The sequence below is a fragment of the Paramisgurnus dabryanus genome, chromosome 2, assembly GCF_030506205.2.
Source record: "Paramisgurnus dabryanus chromosome 2, PD_genome_1.1, whole genome shotgun sequence".
Classification (NCBI taxonomy): Eukaryota; Metazoa; Chordata; class Actinopteri; order Cypriniformes; family Cobitidae; genus Paramisgurnus; species Paramisgurnus dabryanus.
Window position 1 is genome coordinate 23,281,018 of NC_133338.1, and position 22,087 is coordinate 23,303,104.

The window sequence follows — 22,087 nt, forward strand, 5'->3', positions numbered from 1 at the left end:
TATAGCCAGCTGTTTGAACAGTACGGTAGATGTGGGACTGCTTTCAGTTTTAATAAAACTTTATTATTTCAAACTAAAAAAGGTGATATGTGTAACCATCTTGCATTACTTATGTGTAACTTTTGTGTTTACAGTTTAGGGGGTAGCAATGCCCCGGTTAAACAGAGAGACCCTTTGAGCATTATGATACATGGGACAGGATTAGGCTTATTAAGGGTTAAGAAAAACCCAGAGTTAACAATTTTAAATGTGAAAAGCCTTTTAGAGAGCCCTCTGGATGAAGGGGATTATGAGAAAGATGATGGCCAACCTTGAGCGCCTGCAGACGGGCTTGTTCTTCTTCAAGGGCCTGTTGTTTCTCCTTCTCATCCATCCTGCTGAAGGACATTCCCGTGTTGGACAGGGACGACACAGCATTGGACAGAGTGTTTGCTCTGTAGAAACAGATATATTAACAGATAAGGAAACAAAGGCCTTTATATGCATTCGGGATAACAGGGAAGTGTGGCCATCAATGTGATCTAAAACAAATGCCTGTCTTTTTTTCTTATACCACACAGTAGTACTGCAAAGCTCTGCTCTTACAGTAGATACTCAAGGTACTTTTAGGTGACCAGATAAAGATAAGGCCGTGAGGAGAAGACGCCAATGTGTTAACCCGAGAATCATTCCCGATCGTAATGATGGTTGCTGAAGCTGACAGTAGCTTTGGGGAAGTTACTTGACAAAAACATCCCCATTATGTTCACAAATGGCTGTTTTTAGATTGTAAAGGGATTACTTCTCTAATGCCTCTGTCTGGACCGAAAGTACATTATTGTTCATGAATTAATCTAAACCCACATTAATTATTACTAGACTGACACAATCTAGGCACAAAATTGCCACTTCAGTTCGTTAAAAAAAGCCCATTTGAAAACTGTTCAAAACATAAAACATCTGTTAATGTTTATTAATCTCTATAGCCAATTACACACTTGGCTTTAACTCCTATCATTAGTGCTTAATCACAATCTACACAAACATTGAGTTTCTACTGACCGGCACAATCATAATTAACCGCTGACAAATTCAGGTAGTGGCATCCTACATTAAATCCACATCTACAAAAGTGAACTCTGTCTCAAGGTAACCCATACACTCGCATACACAAGTCATAGGCTAATAAAGGTGGTTTGTAAAATAATAATAGGTTTCCATTTGCTGTAAATTTGGTAAACAACTTAAACAGTCATCATTCATAGCCGCTTTCCATTATGTGCCAAGTGATTTTCATTGGATAATCGTTCTTTTCCATGCCGATCCATCCGAGCCAGTACGGTTATAGTTTCGTTTTTCACTGTGGGGCTGATAACGTCCTTTGTAACTCAAATGCGTCAGTCGTTGCCGTGGTAACACAAGAGTTTACAGACAATATGCGGTGTACAGCGAGGAGAAAATAAGTATTTGACATCAGCATTTTTATCAGTAAGGGGATTTCTTAGTCGGCTATTGACACAAAATTTCCACCAGATGTAGCCATCAAGCCAAATATTGAATTCATACAAAGAAATCCGAACATTTAAGTATACAAGTTGAGTCATAATAATTAAAGGGAAATGACACAGGGAATAAGAACATGAAGAGAACAAGGTGCAAAATGGCATAGAAAGCCAGGAGATCACCTAAAATCTGTCAGTATTGAGAGAGAAACCCTGCCCCCTATCAGTACTAATTGATATCAGCTGCTTTAGTCCTAATTGATGCCCTATAAAGGCTTCTCATTACACAGGAGGCACAAATGACTTCATGATGGGTAAAAGCAAATAGCTCTCCCAAGATCTTCGTAATCTTATTGTTGAAAAGCATTTCGATGGGATGTTCCTGTAAGCACTGTGGGGGCCATTATCCAGAAAAGGAAAGAGCATCACTTCACCATAAACTGGCCACGATCAGTTGCTCCACCTAAGATCCCTGTCTGAGGAGTCCAAAGAATAATCAGGCAAGTTCTCAAAGAGTCAAGAACCACTCAAGCAGAACTTCAGGAAGACCTTGCATCAGCAAGTACTGTTGTACTATAAGCAATGCACTGAATCACCATAGCATCCATGCACGCTCACCACGCAAGACTCCATTACTAAACAAAAAGATGTTGAGGCTCGGTTAAAGTTTGTGAAAGAGCATTTAGTGAAGCCTGTGGATTAGTGGGAGATTATAGTATGGTCAGATGAAAGCAAAATTGAACTTTTTGGCAGTGATTCTACACACCATGTTTGGAGAAGAAATGGAGAAATGGAGAACAGTTAAGTTTGGGGGTGGACGCATCAGCAAGGGGTACTGGCAGACATATTATTGAAGGCAGGATGAATGGAGAATGGAGCAATGCAGAAGACTTGTCTCTCCATACAAGAGGCGTCTAGAAGCTGTAATCACCAACAAAGGCTTTTCTACAAAATATTAAATAAAGTGTGTTCAATACTTATTCCCTGTGTCATTTCACTTTATTTATTATGACACAACTTGTATACTTAAATGTTCTGATTTCTTTGTATGAATTCAATATTTGGCTTGATGGCTATATCTGGTGGAAATTTGTGTCAATGGCCCATTTAGAAATCCCCTTACTGATAAAAATGCTGATGTGTCAAATACTTATTATCAAAGCTGTAAATATGAAGTTTATTGTTGTGGGTGATCATTTTAGTTTTTTTTGTTTTAGGCATGCTACAGACACATAAACAGTCCTGAGCAGCAATGTTACTATGCGTACTATTGCTGTGTTCCAGACAACTGGGATGTTGGATATTATCGACCTCAAACCTGAAAATAAATGTCTTGAGTGGGTATCCGACTTCTCCGACCTCAGCAAGACGTGTCATTTAACATCACGGACAAGATGGCGACTAGCCCTTCACAGCCTTTAAACTATTTTTACAGCACGTAATATGTGTTAACATGAATGTTACAATATCTATTAACTGTTTCTGTCATAATTGGCAAAAGAGCACAAACTTCTCTCGGCATCTCATTGTGACATCATGTGGTAACATGCGAATTAAATCCAGCAAGTAATATTGAGCGAGTAATGCGATGCAATTAATGCTTGGCGTTAGTCCACATACAATGATCACTCGCGGGATTCACTCATTCCCACATTTACATGCAGTTATCACACCTGAATAAATCTGCTAAATGACTTTCAATAGCTAAATTTCAGCAGTTAGGTTATAAAAACAATTCTGGTTGCATTTACTATAAATTGTTTGGATTTAAAATTATTCTGTATAGGATTCTGTACCTGTTGTCTGCAGAGAGCTCCTTGGTTTTCTTGCCCTCCAGAGAGGCCAGATGCTGCTCAAGAGCTTCCAGGAGACTGCTGGGAGCCTGCAGGAGAGAGATGAGCATGAACAGACAGCAGCAGCAGTTTAAGAAAACACATTCACATCTATAGTAACACCCGCTTGACACACAAAGTCTAAGCAAATAGGAACATGCTTTAAGCTACTAGTAGTGAAGTAAGGCGAACAGGCAAAGAAAATACAAGCACAGAAACAGGAAACCGATTAAGAGAAGAATTCATTTATAGAGGTAACATGCAAGAGTCAAACCTTAAACTAAGTATATTTGTATGTACATAAGCATCAGAGAGTATGCATATACATCACTTCTTATAGGTCAGACCTTAAAAACAACACTCAGTTTTATACGATATGTAACGTGGGATGTGGGAATGGAAACCCCTGGGGTTTGGGACCCTTGATGCTTTTTTATTTTGAATATTGGCTTGGATGTCCTTTAGCCCTTTGAACCTTTACTTAAAATGGATAAAAGTTAACATATAATAGCTATATAAAGTTACGCTGATCCCAGATCAGCAAACATAATAGACACACCATCACGCTGCTTCATTCACCAGAGAGTAAATGTTAGCACAAGCTCAGACCTCACGATGGGCAAATGAAACAAGTGCTTAGTGCCAAGTTTCCAAAGCTGACATCTTGCATTTACCCGACACTTATACAGTCAAAGAAAGGTAAGCTCTCTGCCTGAACCCTGCCAGCGTTTGCCAGCATGTCTGGATCTGATCTAGGCTGGCATTTTTCTGTACATAAATGAAAGGAGAGTTTGAGTTTAATCCAGAGGCCAATAAAGAAAAAAATACTAATGCGGTAGCTCCGACTCTAATAGAAAAGAAAATGAATATTTCAATTAAGCGAGAAAATGCATCACTTCCAGAGAAGGGAGATAAAAAGAAAGATGAAAGCGTTACAGTACATCTTCTAATTTGCTTTTTCTTGCCTGATTTGATTTCCTCGGAGAACAGAGAGCGAGAATGGGCTTTTGATTAAATGACTACATTATAGATGCGAGTGTTGGCTACGCAGAGGACAAAGTGAGGGTTATATGAATACTTCATCTCAAACGCAGGGCCGCTGGGGCTGTTTCTTCATGTAAAGGTGAAACAGGACATCAGGTAAAAATCTATTTCCCTGGTTCTGTGTTCAAGAGCTCCACCTTCTGCTTTGATGGCCAGGAGGTTTGCAAGTGTACGACTGCCATGCAACTCAGCAGAAGATTTCCTTTCGTGCTGATCTGAGCCAACAAACTGATCAAACAATATATTTAGAGGCAACCCTACGTCTGGTCTCGGATCAGCAGAAAAGGCGATGTGCAGCCATGCCAGTAAAGTGTGGGCTGAGGATGGTGCTTTGGGCCACATTCAGGAATCTAGACTGATTTAAAAGGCATGAATCCACTCATGCAGTCAGCAACAAACTAGGGCTGGGAGATATACGGTGGCTTAAAGCAATGTAAACGTCTGGCATTAAATAAAGAGAAGATTATATTATTTAATCTTTCCTGTGTTTTCGGCAAAATATATTCATATATTTTTACTAGAAGAATTTAAAGCAATGCATGCAGAAACATTCATAAACATTTTGTGTAATATAATGCAGCAATTTGTAATGACGCAAATGTCACTGAAATAGCTAAATGATTTGAATCAAACGTCAAATCTATTACAATTTCAGTTTAAATCAGAGATGTTATATTTAAATATTCATGTCTAAGATTATTCATCCTTGGCCGCGGCACAAATAGTGAGTGGCACGACATGTTAAAAACATGATAGCCAAATAATAACCATATTAAAATGATAGCAATAGTCAGAATGTAGATTCATTTTATATTACCAACAAAAATACATTTTGAATCTCAGATTTAACACCCAGCGCTAGTACAAACAGGCTTTGTGGCAGATCAATGTCAAATACAGACAGTGCATATAACCCACCACCTACAAGGTAAGATCCTCTAGTCGTCTGAAAGGAACAATAAACAACCAGTTACTGCAAGAAGTAAATGCCTTTGATTTAATATAGCGCGTTAACCCAAGTCTGTAGTGTCAGCATACTCAAACAGAGACATCACTCTGTACAGCTTAACAAAGCCATGCTGAACGCTATCATAATCATAAGACACATTTGACAAGAACTAGATAGACAGCAGTGTTTGAAACCTCCTATCAAGTGCTATGGTAAGATATTTTTTTAAAAATACTACAGGAAAAAATTACAGATAAAATAACTAAAGCTACAGTATTAAACTCCAAAATGACAAAAGCACCATAAAAACCTGGAATCGAACGCCATACAATCAGAAATTTAAATGCTTATTTACTTAAAATCTAGACACCCACCCTAGCTCTATTGCATTGACAGTTTATGAGAAGTGTAATGATGTCCAAATTAAGAAGTACTATTTTAAGTTTTTTCTTTCAGATGATCAAATTCGATTACCAAGAAACACACATTAAAGGTGGGGTGCATGATCTCTGAAAGCCAATGTGGACATTTGAAATTACCTAAACAAACGCGCCCCTACCCCAATAGATCTGAACCTTCTTTTGATAGACCCGCCCCACACATACGCAACCCCAGGCACAAGGTCAGTCCCTCTTCCAAAGTGTTTTTAAAAAATCATGCGCCCCGCTTTTAATACAGTATCATGAATGCACATCAAGTCACCTTGGATAAAAAAGACTGCCAAATACATCAATGTAATGTACAGTCAAAAGGGACAGGATGCATCGATATGATTTTAAGGCTGATTTTTGGAAGATTAAAAAACAAAATACAAATACTTTAAGAGAACACGACAACCCTCATATGTTATTTCTGTATTCAAATACTTTTTATTATAAAACTGATAGTTCCACTCTTTGACTATGATTGGTTGAGCCATGTTTAAACCTGTTGTAAATGATGCTAGAAACGCACACCTGTGAACTTATTACATCAGTATTACTGCAGCACTAAAGTAAATTCCCTAAGCGCAGATTCTGTTATATTTGGCTTTTGATGCTATAGCTGATAGGCCAATGGTTTAAAATTGATTCAAAAATTAAATATAAAAGCCGGATGATAAATATCGGCACCCAATACATACGTGTCAGTGATGCGCAGGTTGTCTCATAACCCACGGGCCCCGCGGGTTACCCAGCAGGTTGGGACGGGTAAAGAAATTGTCACTTTGTTTTGCGTGGCGGGTTGGGGTGGTTATTAAAAACCAAATAAAAAAACATGTATGTTGGGTGCAATACCCTATAGCTAGTGATGGGAGAAATGAAGCTTTTCGAAGCTTCGTAATCAATTGAACCAATTGCTTCGAAAATTGATTCAGTTTTTCGAAGCAGTTCGAAACACCACACAGGCTGGCGACCCCTGCTGGTCAAAATAGTGTAAAAGCAGATATGTCCAAACATTTTACACTTTTTTTAAACAAAATAATTGCAAGATTTGTATAAAAATATGTAAAAAAAATTATTTAACTTAATAAAGACATAGTTAAAAGCCTATTATGTGTTTTAGGTTTTATTTAGGACAAACAAATCATTAAAACTAACTACCCTTTTAATTATGCCCATTTTTGTCATTAATCTGTCTATAAACAAAAAGTAGACAAAATGGCAGTGTTAGTCAGAAGGATAAATGTTTTATGAACTTGCATAATAAAACTGAACCGAGTTCACCTAAACATATTAGACACTGGTCATGTGATCAACTCCCCCTAGTGGTGAACCATCGGATTTTCGAAACGTTTCTAAACAGTTATGACGTAATGAAGCCTCGTTTGCTAAAATCACGTGACTTGGGCCAGTTTGAAACAAGTTCCGAACTGATGATTCGAAACAAAAGATACGTAAATGTTTCGAAGCCTCATGAAGCAGTGCTTCGAAAACGACCATCACTACCTATAGCAGTGATTCTCAAACTTTTTCAGCGTACGGCCCCCCTTGTATACGATGCATCCCTTTGAGGCCCCCCCAAAAAATGTATGACATAAAATGTATTCCAAAACTTAAAATTTGAATAAAACAAAACATATTAAATTATTCAATGTACTGTTGGTTAATAGCCTACAATTAATTTAATTGGCACCATCTCAGGGCCCCCAGTTTGAGAACCACTGCCCTATAGCTTATATGAAAAATTTGGGAATATATATTTTCATATTTTATTAGGTTCTTTGATAAGGATGCAATACGTAGGGCCACGTACTAGAGCCCGACCGATATATCGGCAGGCCGATATTATCGGCCGATATTAGGCATTTTCCCAAACTATCCGTATCGGCATTCTTGATTCAAGTGTTGCCGTTGTATAGTTTGTCTGCCAGAGGGCACTCTACAACCTCCCTGTTGGCAACACTCGTGTATAACGCGTCACACATCCTGCAACCTGCTGATCCAGTGAGTCGGGCAGAGAGAACAACAGTTAATGGTGTTCATGGTGAGTTGGTCACAAGACAATAAAGAAATAAAAGAAAGTTTCTTTTTAAAATGCATCATCATATTATTTTAGTTAAAACTCATAAATAACTACAAATAACTAATGTTAGGGAAATCTGTTAATTTTTTGTTGCGTGTTTCTGAAATAATAAAAAAATATTGGCCGATATATCGGATTTTAAAACCAACAAACATTTGTATCGGTATCGGCCTTCAAAATCCTTTATCGGTCGGGCTCTACTACCTACCAACGTAACTTGCGTGATGTCTTTAAACCTTTGACCTAACATCACAAAAGCGCCAAGCAGCTTCTGACCCCAGCCACAACAACAAAACAAGCGGAAAAATTAAAGGTCCCGTTCTTTCTGTGTTTTTGAAGCTTTGATTGTGTTAACAGTGTGCAATAGGACATGTTTTCATGTTTCACGTGTAAAAAAAACACAGTATTTTTCACACAATTTACTGATCTGTATAGCGCTGTTTTCACTGTCCTTAAAACAGGCTGATATCTCCTTGTTCTATGAAGTCCCTCCTTCAGAAATATGTAAAAAGTTCTGCTTGTGTAGTTTGATTAGTGTGTTGTGATTCGACAGCAGCTTAGTTTAGCAGAGCCGTTTGAGCCAAAGCTGGCGACTGACGTATTCCTGTAGGCGGAGTTTAGTCAAAAAATGTTTTATTGATGTCATTCAATCGGGAAGTAGAGGGCTGTAGTCCAAACTGGCCGTTCGCTGTAGGCTTTAAAAGAGGAATTCTATTGAAGAAAATATATCGCCTAGCAGTGAACTTTGAGATTTATAATTTTGCAGGTATTATTTATGCTCTTACAGCAACATTACACACTAACTAAAGTTTGAAAAATGGGATCAGGGAAAATGTGACCTTTAAGGTCAGGAATTTACACAATTAAAGTAAAGGTCAAGCTGCTAAATCTAATGTAGAGGTATTTATAGTTTTTCTACAGATGAATACAAGTGCTGCTTTGTAAATGTGCATCATTACCCTATCTTGTTTTTAATATTATCATGCTGGTTTCTATGGTTCATAAGATGTTGTTGCCAGATTACATGGCGATGTAATCTAATTTTTCCAAGCACTTTTAGGCTAAAATCAAGCCTGTTTTAATTTACATAACAATGCCTAGTAACTGTTATGTCTATTTAATGGTAGCGGGTGTGGGTTGTAAAAATAATTTCATAAAAGCAGGACCCGCGGGTTAGAAAAAACTTCGACCTGTGCATCACTAATCCGTATTTCTCTATGTGAATATAAAAGATTTGTTTAGAAACCATGGAGAACTGATCATATGCTTATGCAGAAGACTGGGAATATAAGGTATATATATGGAGTCATATGGACCATCTTTATGGTGCTTTTTGTCATTTGGCCTATTTGGAAAAACAAAAAACATGAGAATAAACAAATGACAGAACTTTCTAGGTCTTTCTAAAGCCAACACTTGCAGAGAAAACAGGAGACAAACACGGTGAGCATGAGTACAGAAACAACACGTCAGACACGCAGAGAGAGGACGAAGACAGGTGAACACATAGAGAAAGAAGAAAAGATTAAGAGGGTAAAAACAACACAGTAGCAGTGCGGTGAGGAAAAGAGGAATAAACAGAATGTGAAGATGAAATGTACACTGACCTGAGTGAGATCTGGGATGTCACCCTGATCAATCCCAACTTGCTGTGTCATAAAACAAAAACGGCAAACAAACGAGGGGGGGAGGAATAAAGAAAACATAACAAAGGGTCATTACCTCATGCAGTGACTGTAAATTGAAACGAATAAAAACAACAAAAATAACAGATGCGTGGCATGCAGCGGGTCACGGAGGACCAATGGGAACGGATGCGCACATTGATAATGTCTCACACAGCCGATCATGGCTGTGAGGTGATTGACATTTAAAAACGATCATAAAAACATTTAATATATGAAAACACTGGCGGTAGACCAACAAATGATGAGTTTTGTATGAGACAAGGACGGGGTTACAAAAAGCAAATTGGTCAAGACCCTCACATGGTGATGGGTATTCTTTGTTTGACTAGACGGGTCCTAATTTGAACATTACATAACGTTGTGGTACCTGACAGATCAGATTACATGACTATGAAATAAGGGGTATGTACCACTTTGGGACTAAAAACCACTTAACGCCTGGATTTTTAAGCAGGTACTGGATTAAGTATTTATTAGTGTAAAAGACATCTTATGTGGTATTCACACCAGACGCGAAAGAGGCGGCAAAACATGCTATTCGCATGTAGTTGGACGCTTGAACATTTGGAGTTTACTCACTTCATTTACACGTGAAATTATAGTCATTCGAGACATTAACGCGGAAATTTGCGTCATGGGAGGGGCTTCTGCGACTCCGCTCCCTCCCTGTAATCACCTCACTACTAGAACATGCGGTGCAAATATCCGCCAAAGTTCAGATTTTTCAACTCTCAATTCCTTAATTTTACAACGCTCAATTCATGCGTCCGGCACCATGCGCACGCTCCGCGGCATTCACATACAGTCAGATCACAACACCTAAAATATAGCTTATGGCATGAATTGCGTGGATTATAATAGCCTACATTCGTATCCTCTTTAAAAAATAATGATTAAAAACTGGATTGAAGTAACATTCAGTGACACGCAAAGTGCAGAACTTTTCTTTTTAGAGGCCCACCCATCAAATACTTTCTTCCTCCGTCACTGATTAGTTCTACAGCATTTTAATTTACTATTTTTTTTTTCGGACAATTCTTTTCGGGAATAAATGGAGGTAAGAAATTTAAGACTTGGGTTAATTAAATTTAAGACCTAGGATGAAAATCTGGCCATTTTTAAGACTTTTTATGGCCTTAAATTTAACTTTCTAAATTTCAGACTTTTTAAGACCCCGCGGGAACCCTGTCATCACACCATTCGCGCATACCGCGCCGCAGGATGCCTATTCGCGTCTTTGCATTGACTAAACCTGTAAATCACTCGCGCTTGCCGCCTCTTCCGCGTCTGGTGTGAATGCCACAATTAGACTTAAGATGAGCTTGGAGCTTTTTGGGAAAAAATTCAATTATACTGTATCTCATACCGGGTCACTGTTAAACTGAAGAGGTGGCACATGTACTGTACATGTGTACAGACAGTACATGAGGGGCAATGCTATGCCAAAACAAATTGATACATGGCATCCATGCATAAAAGTAATACTGAAGGCCAGAGAAATATGGGTCAGAGAGAGGAAAAAATGACTGGTGTTGCAGAGTTGGGGGGGAAGGTAAAGTCTTTCTAACCTCAAACCTGTTTTTAGCCAAACACTCCCCATTCTGTGTGTGTATGTGTGTGAGATGGTGTTGGTACCTCAGCCACTTTGAGAAACTCTGACAGCTTGGTCATCCTGTAGAGAAACTTCTTGTAGATGTCCAAGGCATCTTTACACTGATTTTTCTTCATATCAAAATATTTCTCTGAAATGGTGGGACAAAGAGAAAGATAAAGGGAGAGAGAGGCAAAACGATTAGGGGAGTGACTCAAACGAATTGCAATTATCCATCAGAGGCCTGTCAAAACGCTCTCAGGCTGTTTGACAGAAGCGACGGGGGGGGTTAAACTCCTATTGTAATGGCTCGCTCAAGGACGCCCTAATGCATTTTCAGCCCGTAAACCTAAACGTCACTCGTTAAAGAATAAAAAGCTAAAAAATAAAAAGCATTTAATGGCCACTTCTCTTGAAAACGGCACAAACTGGCTTAATAGTTGAATAATCAGAGCTGAAACGACTCGAAGCAAAAAGAAACAAGGGCTGCCAGGGAATTAAAGCCTCGGCTGTGCTAACAGCTCCACGCTGGTTTCTTAAACTCCACCGTAATATATCTGCAGTCAGCAGGTCAAAACAGCAGGAGCTAAAGTGTCTGACAGGGTTTTGTTGATTCTGCGGTATACTCAGAACAAGGGTCATATGTATAAAACTGTATGCCTGTATGACTGAAGATGCTGTAGCCTAGTGTTTTAAAGTCAGTAGATCATCATGACAGGATGATAAATTGGTCATTTGGAGATTATCTGCATCCACCGATAACAATCACATTTGGCTGATAAACAAGTGGGAGCCCTCCTTTGTGTCAGTTCTCAAAATATAGCATTGTACATAGATAATAAACAGCGACTAAGGACATTGTTTCCAGTTGATTAAAGTCCCTGTGAAGTCAATCTTGAAAATAGTTTCTAAACACATTATAAATGTTAAAAATTGCTGAAACACACCACAAAGACTGTAAAACTATGTAGTACTGAATTGATGACATTGTTTTATTTCATTATGTAAGGTTTCATATAATGTTCAAAACGAAATTGTTAGTCATAAGCCATGTTTCCATCCACATGTTTTTATCCGAATTAAGTGATATCGAATGAAAAATGCCTTATGGAAACAGTAAAATTCGATTGAATTTCATGAATATCGTCTCAAAAGAAATACGTTCGATCTCATCGGATTTTATCTTGATCGATATATGGCTTATTCGATAAACGCTGATGGAAACGTTATTTGCCGAATAAATAATGATTTGCGATTAAGGTTTAGGTCATTTTATGGTTGCAACCCACACACAAAACAAAGAAGAAAAAGTTTTAGGTCCGCTCTGGTGGCACACATGGCGTGTGTCAACAAAGTCAGATGTAAGTGGACAAACGACGAGACGAGATTCATTTTTAATTTAATTTATCAGAGAAAATAATGGCTATTTTAGAGCTGAAGATCTGTGCCCGAACCCGACGGATTCGGGCTTCATTTCTAACATTTTACACGGGCTCGTGCTCCGCCTTTGCACGGTAAATGAGCGGTCAAGTTCAATGCTGCTGGATGCCCTATCAGTAAGCGCAGGACCACGCTGAAGCCATTTACAGTGGATTTAATAATTTTCTCAACAAAAATGTAGCCTAATCTTGGTAAGTAAAGGTTTAATGTATAACTAAATACATAATTTAGACAGAGGATATAGACTAATGTTGGCATTAAAGAAAGTGGCGAAGCAAATTCCACGGAACCTTTATCTTAATTTCGTTATTCCCAAATTCCACCATCTTATTCAGAATGTATTATCTTAATTTAATTCGTTAAGAAATAATTGTTTTTATTGGCATGTTGGCCTATTTATAATGTATTGCATATGCCTATTTAGAACGAGATGTTACGATGTAACAGAATACAGATGACTTATTTTTTTTCTTTGTTTCAACTTCCAAGTGACGTGTAGCCCAGTTAGTCATTAATAAATAATGTTAAAACATGTGTAAATGACTCATTCTTGATAAAAGCTGTTTGCGTGCGCACATTTAAATAATGTCTGGCTGTAAACGGATTCGGGCTTTTAAAAAGCTGTCAATCTAAATGTGCTTTCGGGTTCTGGCTGCATTCTGTCGGGCTCCGGTCATTTCAGGCCTAACTTTTAAGGTTAGGAAGCTCAGGAAAGATATTTTTCGTTCTCATTTACGTTAAGCATTGATCCGGACTATCATTTCACGTTAATGCCTCTGTTGTCGTCGGGCATTTACATGCATCTGCATCATCATAGCAATTTGATGTTAACGTCATTTTCTTATTATTATAGCTTGATTTGTCGCTATCAGCTCAGCTGGCACATAAGCACTTATAACTTGTGGTATTGCGCAATCCATTTTGTCTAGCAAAACTTTGTTCGCAAATGTTTGCTTGAATATTGTGCGATTTAGTGCGAAAATGAATGGAAGCACCTTCAAATGTCTCAAATCAATTCGATATACCAATTTGATCGCAAACTAGCATGTGACGTCATTACGTACAGGTTTTTATTCGCTTTAAAGCCGTTGGGTGGAAACACACTTTCACCCGCTTTATTCGCATAAGTTTTTTTTACCGAACTTCAGATAATTCGATTGACAAGTGGATGGAAACTTAGCTATAGATGTTACAGTATTAGTCCAATTCAATGGTGTGTGAACACAGCACAGAATTAAGTGTTCATATGAACAAACTTACCATAAACAAGCAAGTAGCCTGACAGACGCTAAACACTAACGCATACTTCCGCATTTGTCCACGACACTGTTGTCATGTGGTTTCTACGTCAGTAAAGGCGGTAACAAAGGGTAACGTGGATATTAACGTCATTGACAGGCGACTGTACTGCCCTGTGTCACTGTTTAGAATGGCAATTTTCTCATAATTTACAAGTAGTTGAAAACATTAGAGATATGTTAGTAATCAGCTGGACAAAACATATAACACTGGCCTAGTGGTTTTTGGATTTTTACTCTTACAAAATCTTACAATCAGTGTTGGGGAAAGTTACTTTTAAAAGTAATGCATTACAATATTAAGTTACTCCCAAAAAAATTGCGTTACTTAGTTACTTTTAATAGAAAGTAATGCTTACGTTACTTTTAAGTTACTTTTGCGTTACTTTTTCTTGGCTGAGACTTGATCTCTTTCAGGCCTTGCAGGTGTTTTTATGATTGAAAAGTTCTGCATTCAGAAATTGCATATTTTGACACAAAAATGTAAAGCTCTGGCTTGCTATCTCAGTTTCTGACTTAAACGGTATCCACGCAGGTGTGTACGCATAGAGTGCATAATGTGTCTACGTTTAGTTTAATTCAGTACATAATTTTTTCGAATTATGTTAAACGAATTAAATTATAATTAGTAGTAGAATAAATGAAACTAAAAAAGTAACTTGCATTACTTTTTAAAAAAGTAACTTAACTATAGACCTTTTGCGTGTTTGCAAACAGAGATGACGTTTTTTGTGGGCGGAGCCCAACTGGTGGCAGAAAGTGAATGCTTCTCAATAGCTGTGTGAAGTGTTTTAGCATTAAACTGTGATTTTTAAGGATCCGGTGTTCTGTAAAAGTCTGTTTCCCCTATATTTCTCTTAAGTGTAATGTTTCTTATAACGTTTTCACCAAGTTACGTTTATTTTTTAAATAAATTAAAAGTTTTAATGGCTTGGCCACTGATATGCTTGCATGTATGTAATGTATATGTATTGTTCTTTATTGGTAAATCCATTATTTTTGTGAATCTCTGAAGTACTTATAAGAGCAATACTATCATGTATTCTGTATAATATCATTTATTAAACATTTAATCATTTCCTGTTTTCAATTTCTTCCTTATATTTTTATCCTACATGTTTGATCTAAAACTATTATGTTTACATACAAACTAATTTGTATAGGCCTGTTTATATATTATTAACACTTTACATCGTGTGTGTGTGTGTGTGTGTGTGTGTGTGTACCTGGTAATTATCACGTTGTGGGGACCAATTGTCCCCACAAAGATGGGAATACCAGTGTTTTTGTGACCTTGTGGGGGCATTTTGATGTCCCCATGAGGAAACAAGCTTATAAATCAAACAGAATGATGTTTCTTGAAAATGTGAAGTAGCAGAATGGTTTCTGTGATGGTTGGGGTTAGGGATTGGGGTAGGTAAGGGGAATAGAATATACAGTTTGTGCAGTATAAAATGCATTACGTCTATGGAATGTCCCCACAAAACATGGAAACCAGAATGTGTGTGTGTGTGTGTGTGTGTGTGTGTGTGTGTGTGTGTGTGTGTGTGCTATGTTTATATATTTATTAGTAAACATCATAATTTAGAACAAACAGGAAGAAGACATAGGCTAAGATATATGGTAAAAAGAAATAATAGAAAATGAAAAAAAAAATACGAAAACTTTAATAAATGGTAATATTATTGATATTATGAACTAATTAAAATCTTTAATCTTTCTAAATAAATTATAAACGTAACGTGATGAAAACGCTATAAGAAACACATAGAGGGATCAGACTTCGACAGAACACCGGATATCTTCTCTAATTATTTTCTATTCAAATAATTAAAAGATTTTCAGATGATTTCATCACTCCAGTCTGTCTGGTTGAGGGCTTTTATTGCAACCATAAACACCTACGTTTATCTTCAAATGGTGTCTTCGACGACGATATACTATAAAAATGAAGGTCATCTATTTTGGCATTCCTATTCTGACACTCAACAGCACAACAAAACATTTTCTAGTGAGTTATATTGTTCGTTTCACTCGTGTCTCATTCATTTCCACTGTTTTTCTGCCACCACATGCGCGCGTGACGTAACTGTGACGTCGACTCGCAAAAGGTCTATTATGTGTACTCGTTACTTCAGAAAAGTAATATTATTACGTAATGCACGTTACTTGTAATGCGCTACCCCCATCACTGCTTACAAATGGTACCTTTAAAGATTTTTAGGCGGCCAAAAAACAGTGGCTCGATGACACACTTAAGCCACGTGCATGGCCCCACCGCTAACACAACCGCAAGCATCTTGATGATACACCCGGAAAAAGAAAATCCTCCGTAATACCTTTAAGTTTCGAAAAACTGTATCATCAGGGCAGCTGTATGCATCAGTGGCAAATGCCCAGCTCTCTATTTATCAACATGAGCCAATAACAAATTCACTAGAACACTACATTAAGTTGAAACAACTACACAAAGTCCAAACGTTGTTTGTGCAATAAGTTGCTTTGAAAAAAAAATGACCCGATTTGCAGTAAGTACAATGAACTTGTTTCTTTTAACCCCTAAAGCAGATCATCAGATAAGAGCACACTGCGGTGTGAAGGTGGTGTGGATAACTCTTACCCAGCAGGTTGATGACGCCCTCATTATAGGCAGCAAACAGACGGATGGAGTCTTTGAAGAGCAACATGAAGGCAGCGTTGATCACACCATTAGTCAGCTCATTCGGGTTGGCCTACGGACACGCGCCCACACATTATATAAAAGAGAAGGTATATGTATATATCATACCGAATCACTTGGATTGAATTATTGTTGTTTTAAAAGGTTCAACAGCGCCAACGCAAACACTACCTGGAAGTCCAGCAGTGCGTCCAGCTGGTTTTGAATGATGGGCAAAGTTTTGATCAGCTTCTCTGTGTTCATGGTGCGCATGACTCCGTCGATACTGAGAGGCAAACAAACAAACAATCAGAGCTCCACACCACTTGCTCTCGATCTTACTTAGGCTTTTAAAAATATCAGCTACTTAACAAGCTTTTAAAAACAACTTAATTACGAGAGTAATGAGCTAGTCTGATTAGATTGTGTCCTGCTGAGGCAGTGTGTTTGAATACTGAAATGACTCTACAGTAGGCAGAAGACACTACTGAGGTTACCCACCCTCTCTTCATCTTGGTGAAGTCCACGGCTACCAATCTATAAGAAAGCGCTTTCTCGTTCAGATATCTGCTGTATCGCCTGATGAATGTGGACATGTCATAGCCTGAGGACAAAAGTCGAGGGGTAAATCATCATTGCATATGTACTGTATACAATGCTTCGGATAAAGAAGACGTGCTCACGTTACGTACCTTGCAATGCACCTTTATCGAGGAAATTGTTGAGATTGAAGAGTGTGTTTCTCGAGGCCAGATACTGAATGAAACGCTGCGGGTAGAAAGTACAGCATAATCAAAACAGACATTAAAGCATTTTTATATTCTCCATGTGCTCCTGCACTTATTCATCTGTATGAAGTATGCAGAAGCACGTACATCCCAGACAAATAGAAACTCCCTGAATTTACAGTACACTGTGAAATGCAAAACTATGTGCAAGACCAGACTCCTCTGAGCTGTCTCCCAGTTGCCAGGCGTGTCTACCGCTATTCTCCTACTCCACCCAGCCCTGTCCCATCAGCTCTAGTAGCTGTGGGTTTGGGAAAAGGAGAGAAGATTACACAGTGTTCCGGGTTTCGTCGTGATGGGACCGTGCATGTTCAGATGTTTGGGAACGCAGCAGATACAAGCCAAGATAGGATGCATTCCGACACCATTCGTGCATGTAGCATACATGATGAAGTGCCATGTACCCTAAATGGACCCTTTAAATCTTTGTAGTGCCTAAACACTATTCTAAGACTGAGGAACAAGAGAAAACATTCTAGTATGTCAACCAATGATTAATGGGAAAGCTGTGTATAAAATAAATTGCATGTCCACGACGTAGAGAAACTGCCAATGCCATTGATTCTTTTAAACATAGAAACTAGAAAGCAGTTAGAGCTACAGTATGTAACCTTGTTCTTATTTTGTAGATCGGCGCATTAGAGGAAACAGTTTTTAGGTACTGGGATGGAGCCTTAAGCATTTTTACCCCAGGTAGAAACAACATGAGGACCTTCAGCCACCAAAATGTGCTTGGCACAGTGTAATGGTCCTGGCAGGGGCCGTTTTCTGCCTGTGGCATAAGTATTCAAAAGGTTGATTGTGGGGACATGAGGCTAAAAATGCTGCATTACTGTGCTAAAGTTTGGGAGATTAAAAGTGGTGGTTCAGCCAAACAACAGTCTGACAGCAGGTGTATAAAGAGGAAAGAGGCCACACACGCTTTACTAGAGACTAAACAATGAACTGTAATCTCAAAGGAGCTTATGGTGCCTGTGGTGGCCCTGGTCATCTTATCGGGGCTTTAAGTAAGGTCACTCAACCTTCGCATTATTATTCTGGATAAGACAGTCCGATGCTAAATGAAACAAGTATGCAATGAATATGGATCAAACATGTGCAGTCAATCTTTACAGCAGCACGCTTAGCTTAGTATTTCCGACCCTTCAAAAAAGCTACTGACATACTTTTGCTTTACATCCCTCTGCCTCAAAACCCCTTGGGATCAGACAAGAGGCTTACGGTGCACTGTTACTAGGCACGGTTACCGTGAACTGTGCCAGCGATTCCCCCCCTCCCGCACACGCTTGCATTCACAATGTACTTGTAGCTATCCGTGCCCGAGCATGCTGTTGTCATTACGATGCAAATGTTTTGAAGAAAAGAGGAAGTTAAGTGCTTTCTCAACACTTGGATTTTTTTGTAATATTAAAGAGATAGTTTACCGCAAAAGGTTAATTTTATCATCAATCACTAATCAAATTAGTGTCGTTCTAAACCACCAAGTGCTTCAATTGTCTTCATAACACATTTTTCGATATTTTTTTGAAAACCGGAAGGGTTTTGTCTGTCCCATTGACTTACAATCCGTTTCCCAGAAAAGAATGAAAGACATCCCAAAAAGGTCTATGTTCCATTAGTAATTCAATAATAATATTATGAAGCGACGAGAACACTTATGTGCGCAAAGAAAACAAAATGAACGATTTTATTCAACAATTTCTTATCGTCCTTGGTTGTTCAGTGTGCATTCAGTGCGCGTTCACGAGCAGACTACGGCGCAGGCTGCTGATGTCACGTGCTGATGTAGTTGCCAGCGTACAAACACAAAATACGCTAGCAAGTAATTTGCGCATTTATAGAAGGTTTTTAAAGGAACAGTATGTAGGATTGTGGCCAAAACTGGTATTGCAATCACAAACCTTGTGGCTAAAACTGGTACTGCAATCACACAGCTGGTGGCCAATACACAACATGACAACATAAACATCAGTTGAGGGCTGCAACTCCACTTTAATATCCTGGCCGGACCACTGTTGTCAGTGATATAAATATTTTAAATGAAAATTATTTCTTAATGTCTAGTGACATATCAGGGCCATTTTATGATTAATTGATATACATTTCTTACGTACTGTTCCTTTAAGTATTGTTTACAATGTTTGCATAATGCTTTTTTTAAAAAGCGGAAAAAAACATTGCCAACTACGTCAGCAGTTGATGTCAGCAGCATGCGCCATAGTTTAGTCGTGAACGCGCTTTGAACAACCATGGAGGAGAAGAAATTGTTGAATAAAATCGTTCGTTTTGTTTTCTTTGCGCACAAAAGTGTTCTCATCGCTTCTTAATATTATTATTGAATGACTGATGGAACATGGACCATTTTGGCGATGTCTTTCGTTCTTTTCTGAGAAACGGATTTAACTGGTCAATAGGATAGACAAAAATATCAAAAATGTGTTATGAAGACAATCAAAGCACTTGATGGCTTAGAACAACACATTGGTAAGTGATTTATTAGAAAATTATCATTTTGGGGTGAACTATCCCTTTAAGTTTGTGGCTTCTATTTTGAGTGGCTTGGGGCGCAATGACACACAGCCCTCTCACCATGCTAATCATATTGCTAAGTTAATTCAGCGCTTCACTTAACTGTGCTGCACGCATCCGAATGTTTCTACGAAAGCAGATGAAGTTGAATGACTGTCACGCATTTGACGGCTCACCTTCTGAACAGGCTCTGGGTGTGTAACCTGTGCCCACCTCTGCAACCAGGCCAGGGCCTGATTAATCAAACCGCGCCCGGGTACGGAGAAATCACACTAATCAAACCAACCAGGCTTTGGGGGTCAAACGTGCTAGGGCACGGTTTGTTTGGATAGTGCATGCGAGTACACTCATAGTAAGGCGTAACACATTCAGACCATGACCAAAAATCCCAGAATGGCAGACGTGCAGAGCGTGAGCTATCTCTCTGGCAATGTCGCTTAACCTTGTACAGAAACCTCCTGGAAAATAAATGGCAGACCACGTGAGCACCAAAATGCAAAGAATACGGTTCCACTTCGGAGCACAGATCAATATAGATTACTAATTCAATGGAGTCTGCGAATCCACGCTCGCTCGATCGCCTGTTTGTCTGCACGAAATGCTATTCTACATTGCTGAGGTATGGAAAGGCATATTTAAATTTAGATTGATAGGGCAGGACGGACCCCGCATTCTCTGGTTAGCAAATAATTAATGTGAGAACAAACCTCAAGCAGTGTCAGAGCGAGACGTCATTTATTATTAAGGCAGGAGGCTCTTCGGCAGAGAGTTTTTCTCCTAAACAGACCAGCTGCTATTAACGCAGTATTTCAGGGAGAGGGAAGATTTTAGCATTGGGTTCGTTCGCGTTTAGCCAATGGTTTTCTGTGTGTAGTCGAGAACACTTTTAACCTGTACGTGAAAGGGAGAGAGAGAGAGAGAGAGAGCACTAACCCTACAGGGAACATGTGTAAATAGGCTGCGTGATGATGCCCTGATAACACATAGACTGCTGGTCTTCGCTCTCTCGCTCCATACGTGATCTGATGTTTCTATGGATACAGCCTAAGCAATTGCTGCCGTTTAAAAAAACGATGGCTTAAAGAAAATCGGCGAGCACAAAAAGATAATGACGGGATTCGAGAGGAGGCGTGTGGTTCGACTGCAATTATTTTTCTGAACACAAAACGTTTTCTTTTCATAAGAGTAAAAGTGCTGGAGTCATATCTGAAGAAATGAAAACAAATCATGCCAGAATGTTAAATAGAAACGGGTGACCGACCCAGCGCTTGTCATATCAAAGAAATAAACTTTAAGCGCTGAACAAAGCTAATGAAGTGCTGAAATCCACAATTTACGACTGCACACACATATTAACGCTCGCAAAATCTTTGAACATCAAATGGGCAGGGAATGCGGGTTATGGCATTTTACAACCATGAAGAAGAAAAGTGACAAAGCATTATGGGTGCCACATCGTCAAACACGAACTGAAAAATCTGAATGGTCCAATCCAACAAGTGGAGTCACCAATTCTCACAAGTAGCTTTATCCGTACTCCCTCCTTATGAATTACTGAGCACCAGCTGTTTGCTTTGAGCCCAGATTTGCAGTTCCTGCCTGCAGGGTAGAGCAGGAAAGAGTTGTCAAGGGAGTGTGAGAATGTTTCATAAAGGTAATAATTACCTAAGCTAGTGCACATCACTCACAAACAACATCCATTATGCAAACAGACCCGACACAGCAGAGACCTCAAAAGTCAGCACGCAGCCAGAATGTTAAACAGCCCCACTTTTTCCCCCCATTTCACACCAATGTCCAGTCAAAAAAAAATAAAACTTTAATACATATTTCAGTAGACACAGCTGCACGGACAGTATTTGGAGGATGGGTAGCTTAGAATAATATTTCAACTCGAAATTAAAGAGGGCTGTCAGAATTAGCCTCATCTTGTCCCACATATGGTTTACTTTTTGAATTGAAGCAAAACATTTAAAGAATGTTGGGGCTGTCAAAAGCACAATGAATCTTTACAACTTTTATATTTGCTATTTTTTTATATTTGCTTTGTATAAATTAACAGACCAACATTTAGAATGATGTTATTTCAATGAAATTTAGTTTTATTAGCCATAACCATGTGTAAGTGTAAGCTGATATTTGCAAGGGTTTTAGTGAATATTGACATCATTTTAATTTTAAATCAGTTGGATGCTTTGGAATATTTGCATTCCATCACATAAGTCATACTAAAGCCATACTCGGATGGTACTTGTTTCTGTATAATATATTTGCATGTCTCCT

General features: G+C 38.6%; 1 protein-coding gene across 5 annotated transcripts in view; it reads right to left on the reverse strand.

The window, feature by feature from the left end:
- The window catches only part of LOC135730759 (phosphatidylinositol-binding clathrin assembly protein), a 64,363-nt gene that overhangs the window by 20,091 nt on the left and 22,185 nt on the right, over positions 1–22,087 (reverse strand). For 3 of the 5 annotated variants that reach the window (XM_073812193.1, XM_065248675.2, XM_065248670.2), the window contains exons 3-10: positions 17,180–17,255; positions 16,989–17,091; positions 16,680–16,773; positions 16,449–16,560; positions 11,135–11,241; positions 9,419–9,460; positions 3,278–3,363; positions 311–434 (exon numbers count right to left, since the gene is read on the reverse strand). In XM_073812193.1, coding sequence (XP_073668294.1) covers positions 311–434; positions 3,278–3,363; positions 9,419–9,460; positions 11,135–11,241; positions 16,449–16,560; positions 16,680–16,773; positions 16,989–17,091; positions 17,180–17,255 — 744 coding nt within the window. The remainder of the gene's footprint in view (positions 1–310; positions 435–3,277; positions 3,364–9,418; positions 9,461–11,134; positions 11,242–16,448; positions 16,561–16,679; positions 16,774–16,988; positions 17,092–17,179; positions 17,256–22,087) is intronic. The other 2 variants (XM_065248671.2, XM_065248672.2) reach the window with 2 other exon arrangements.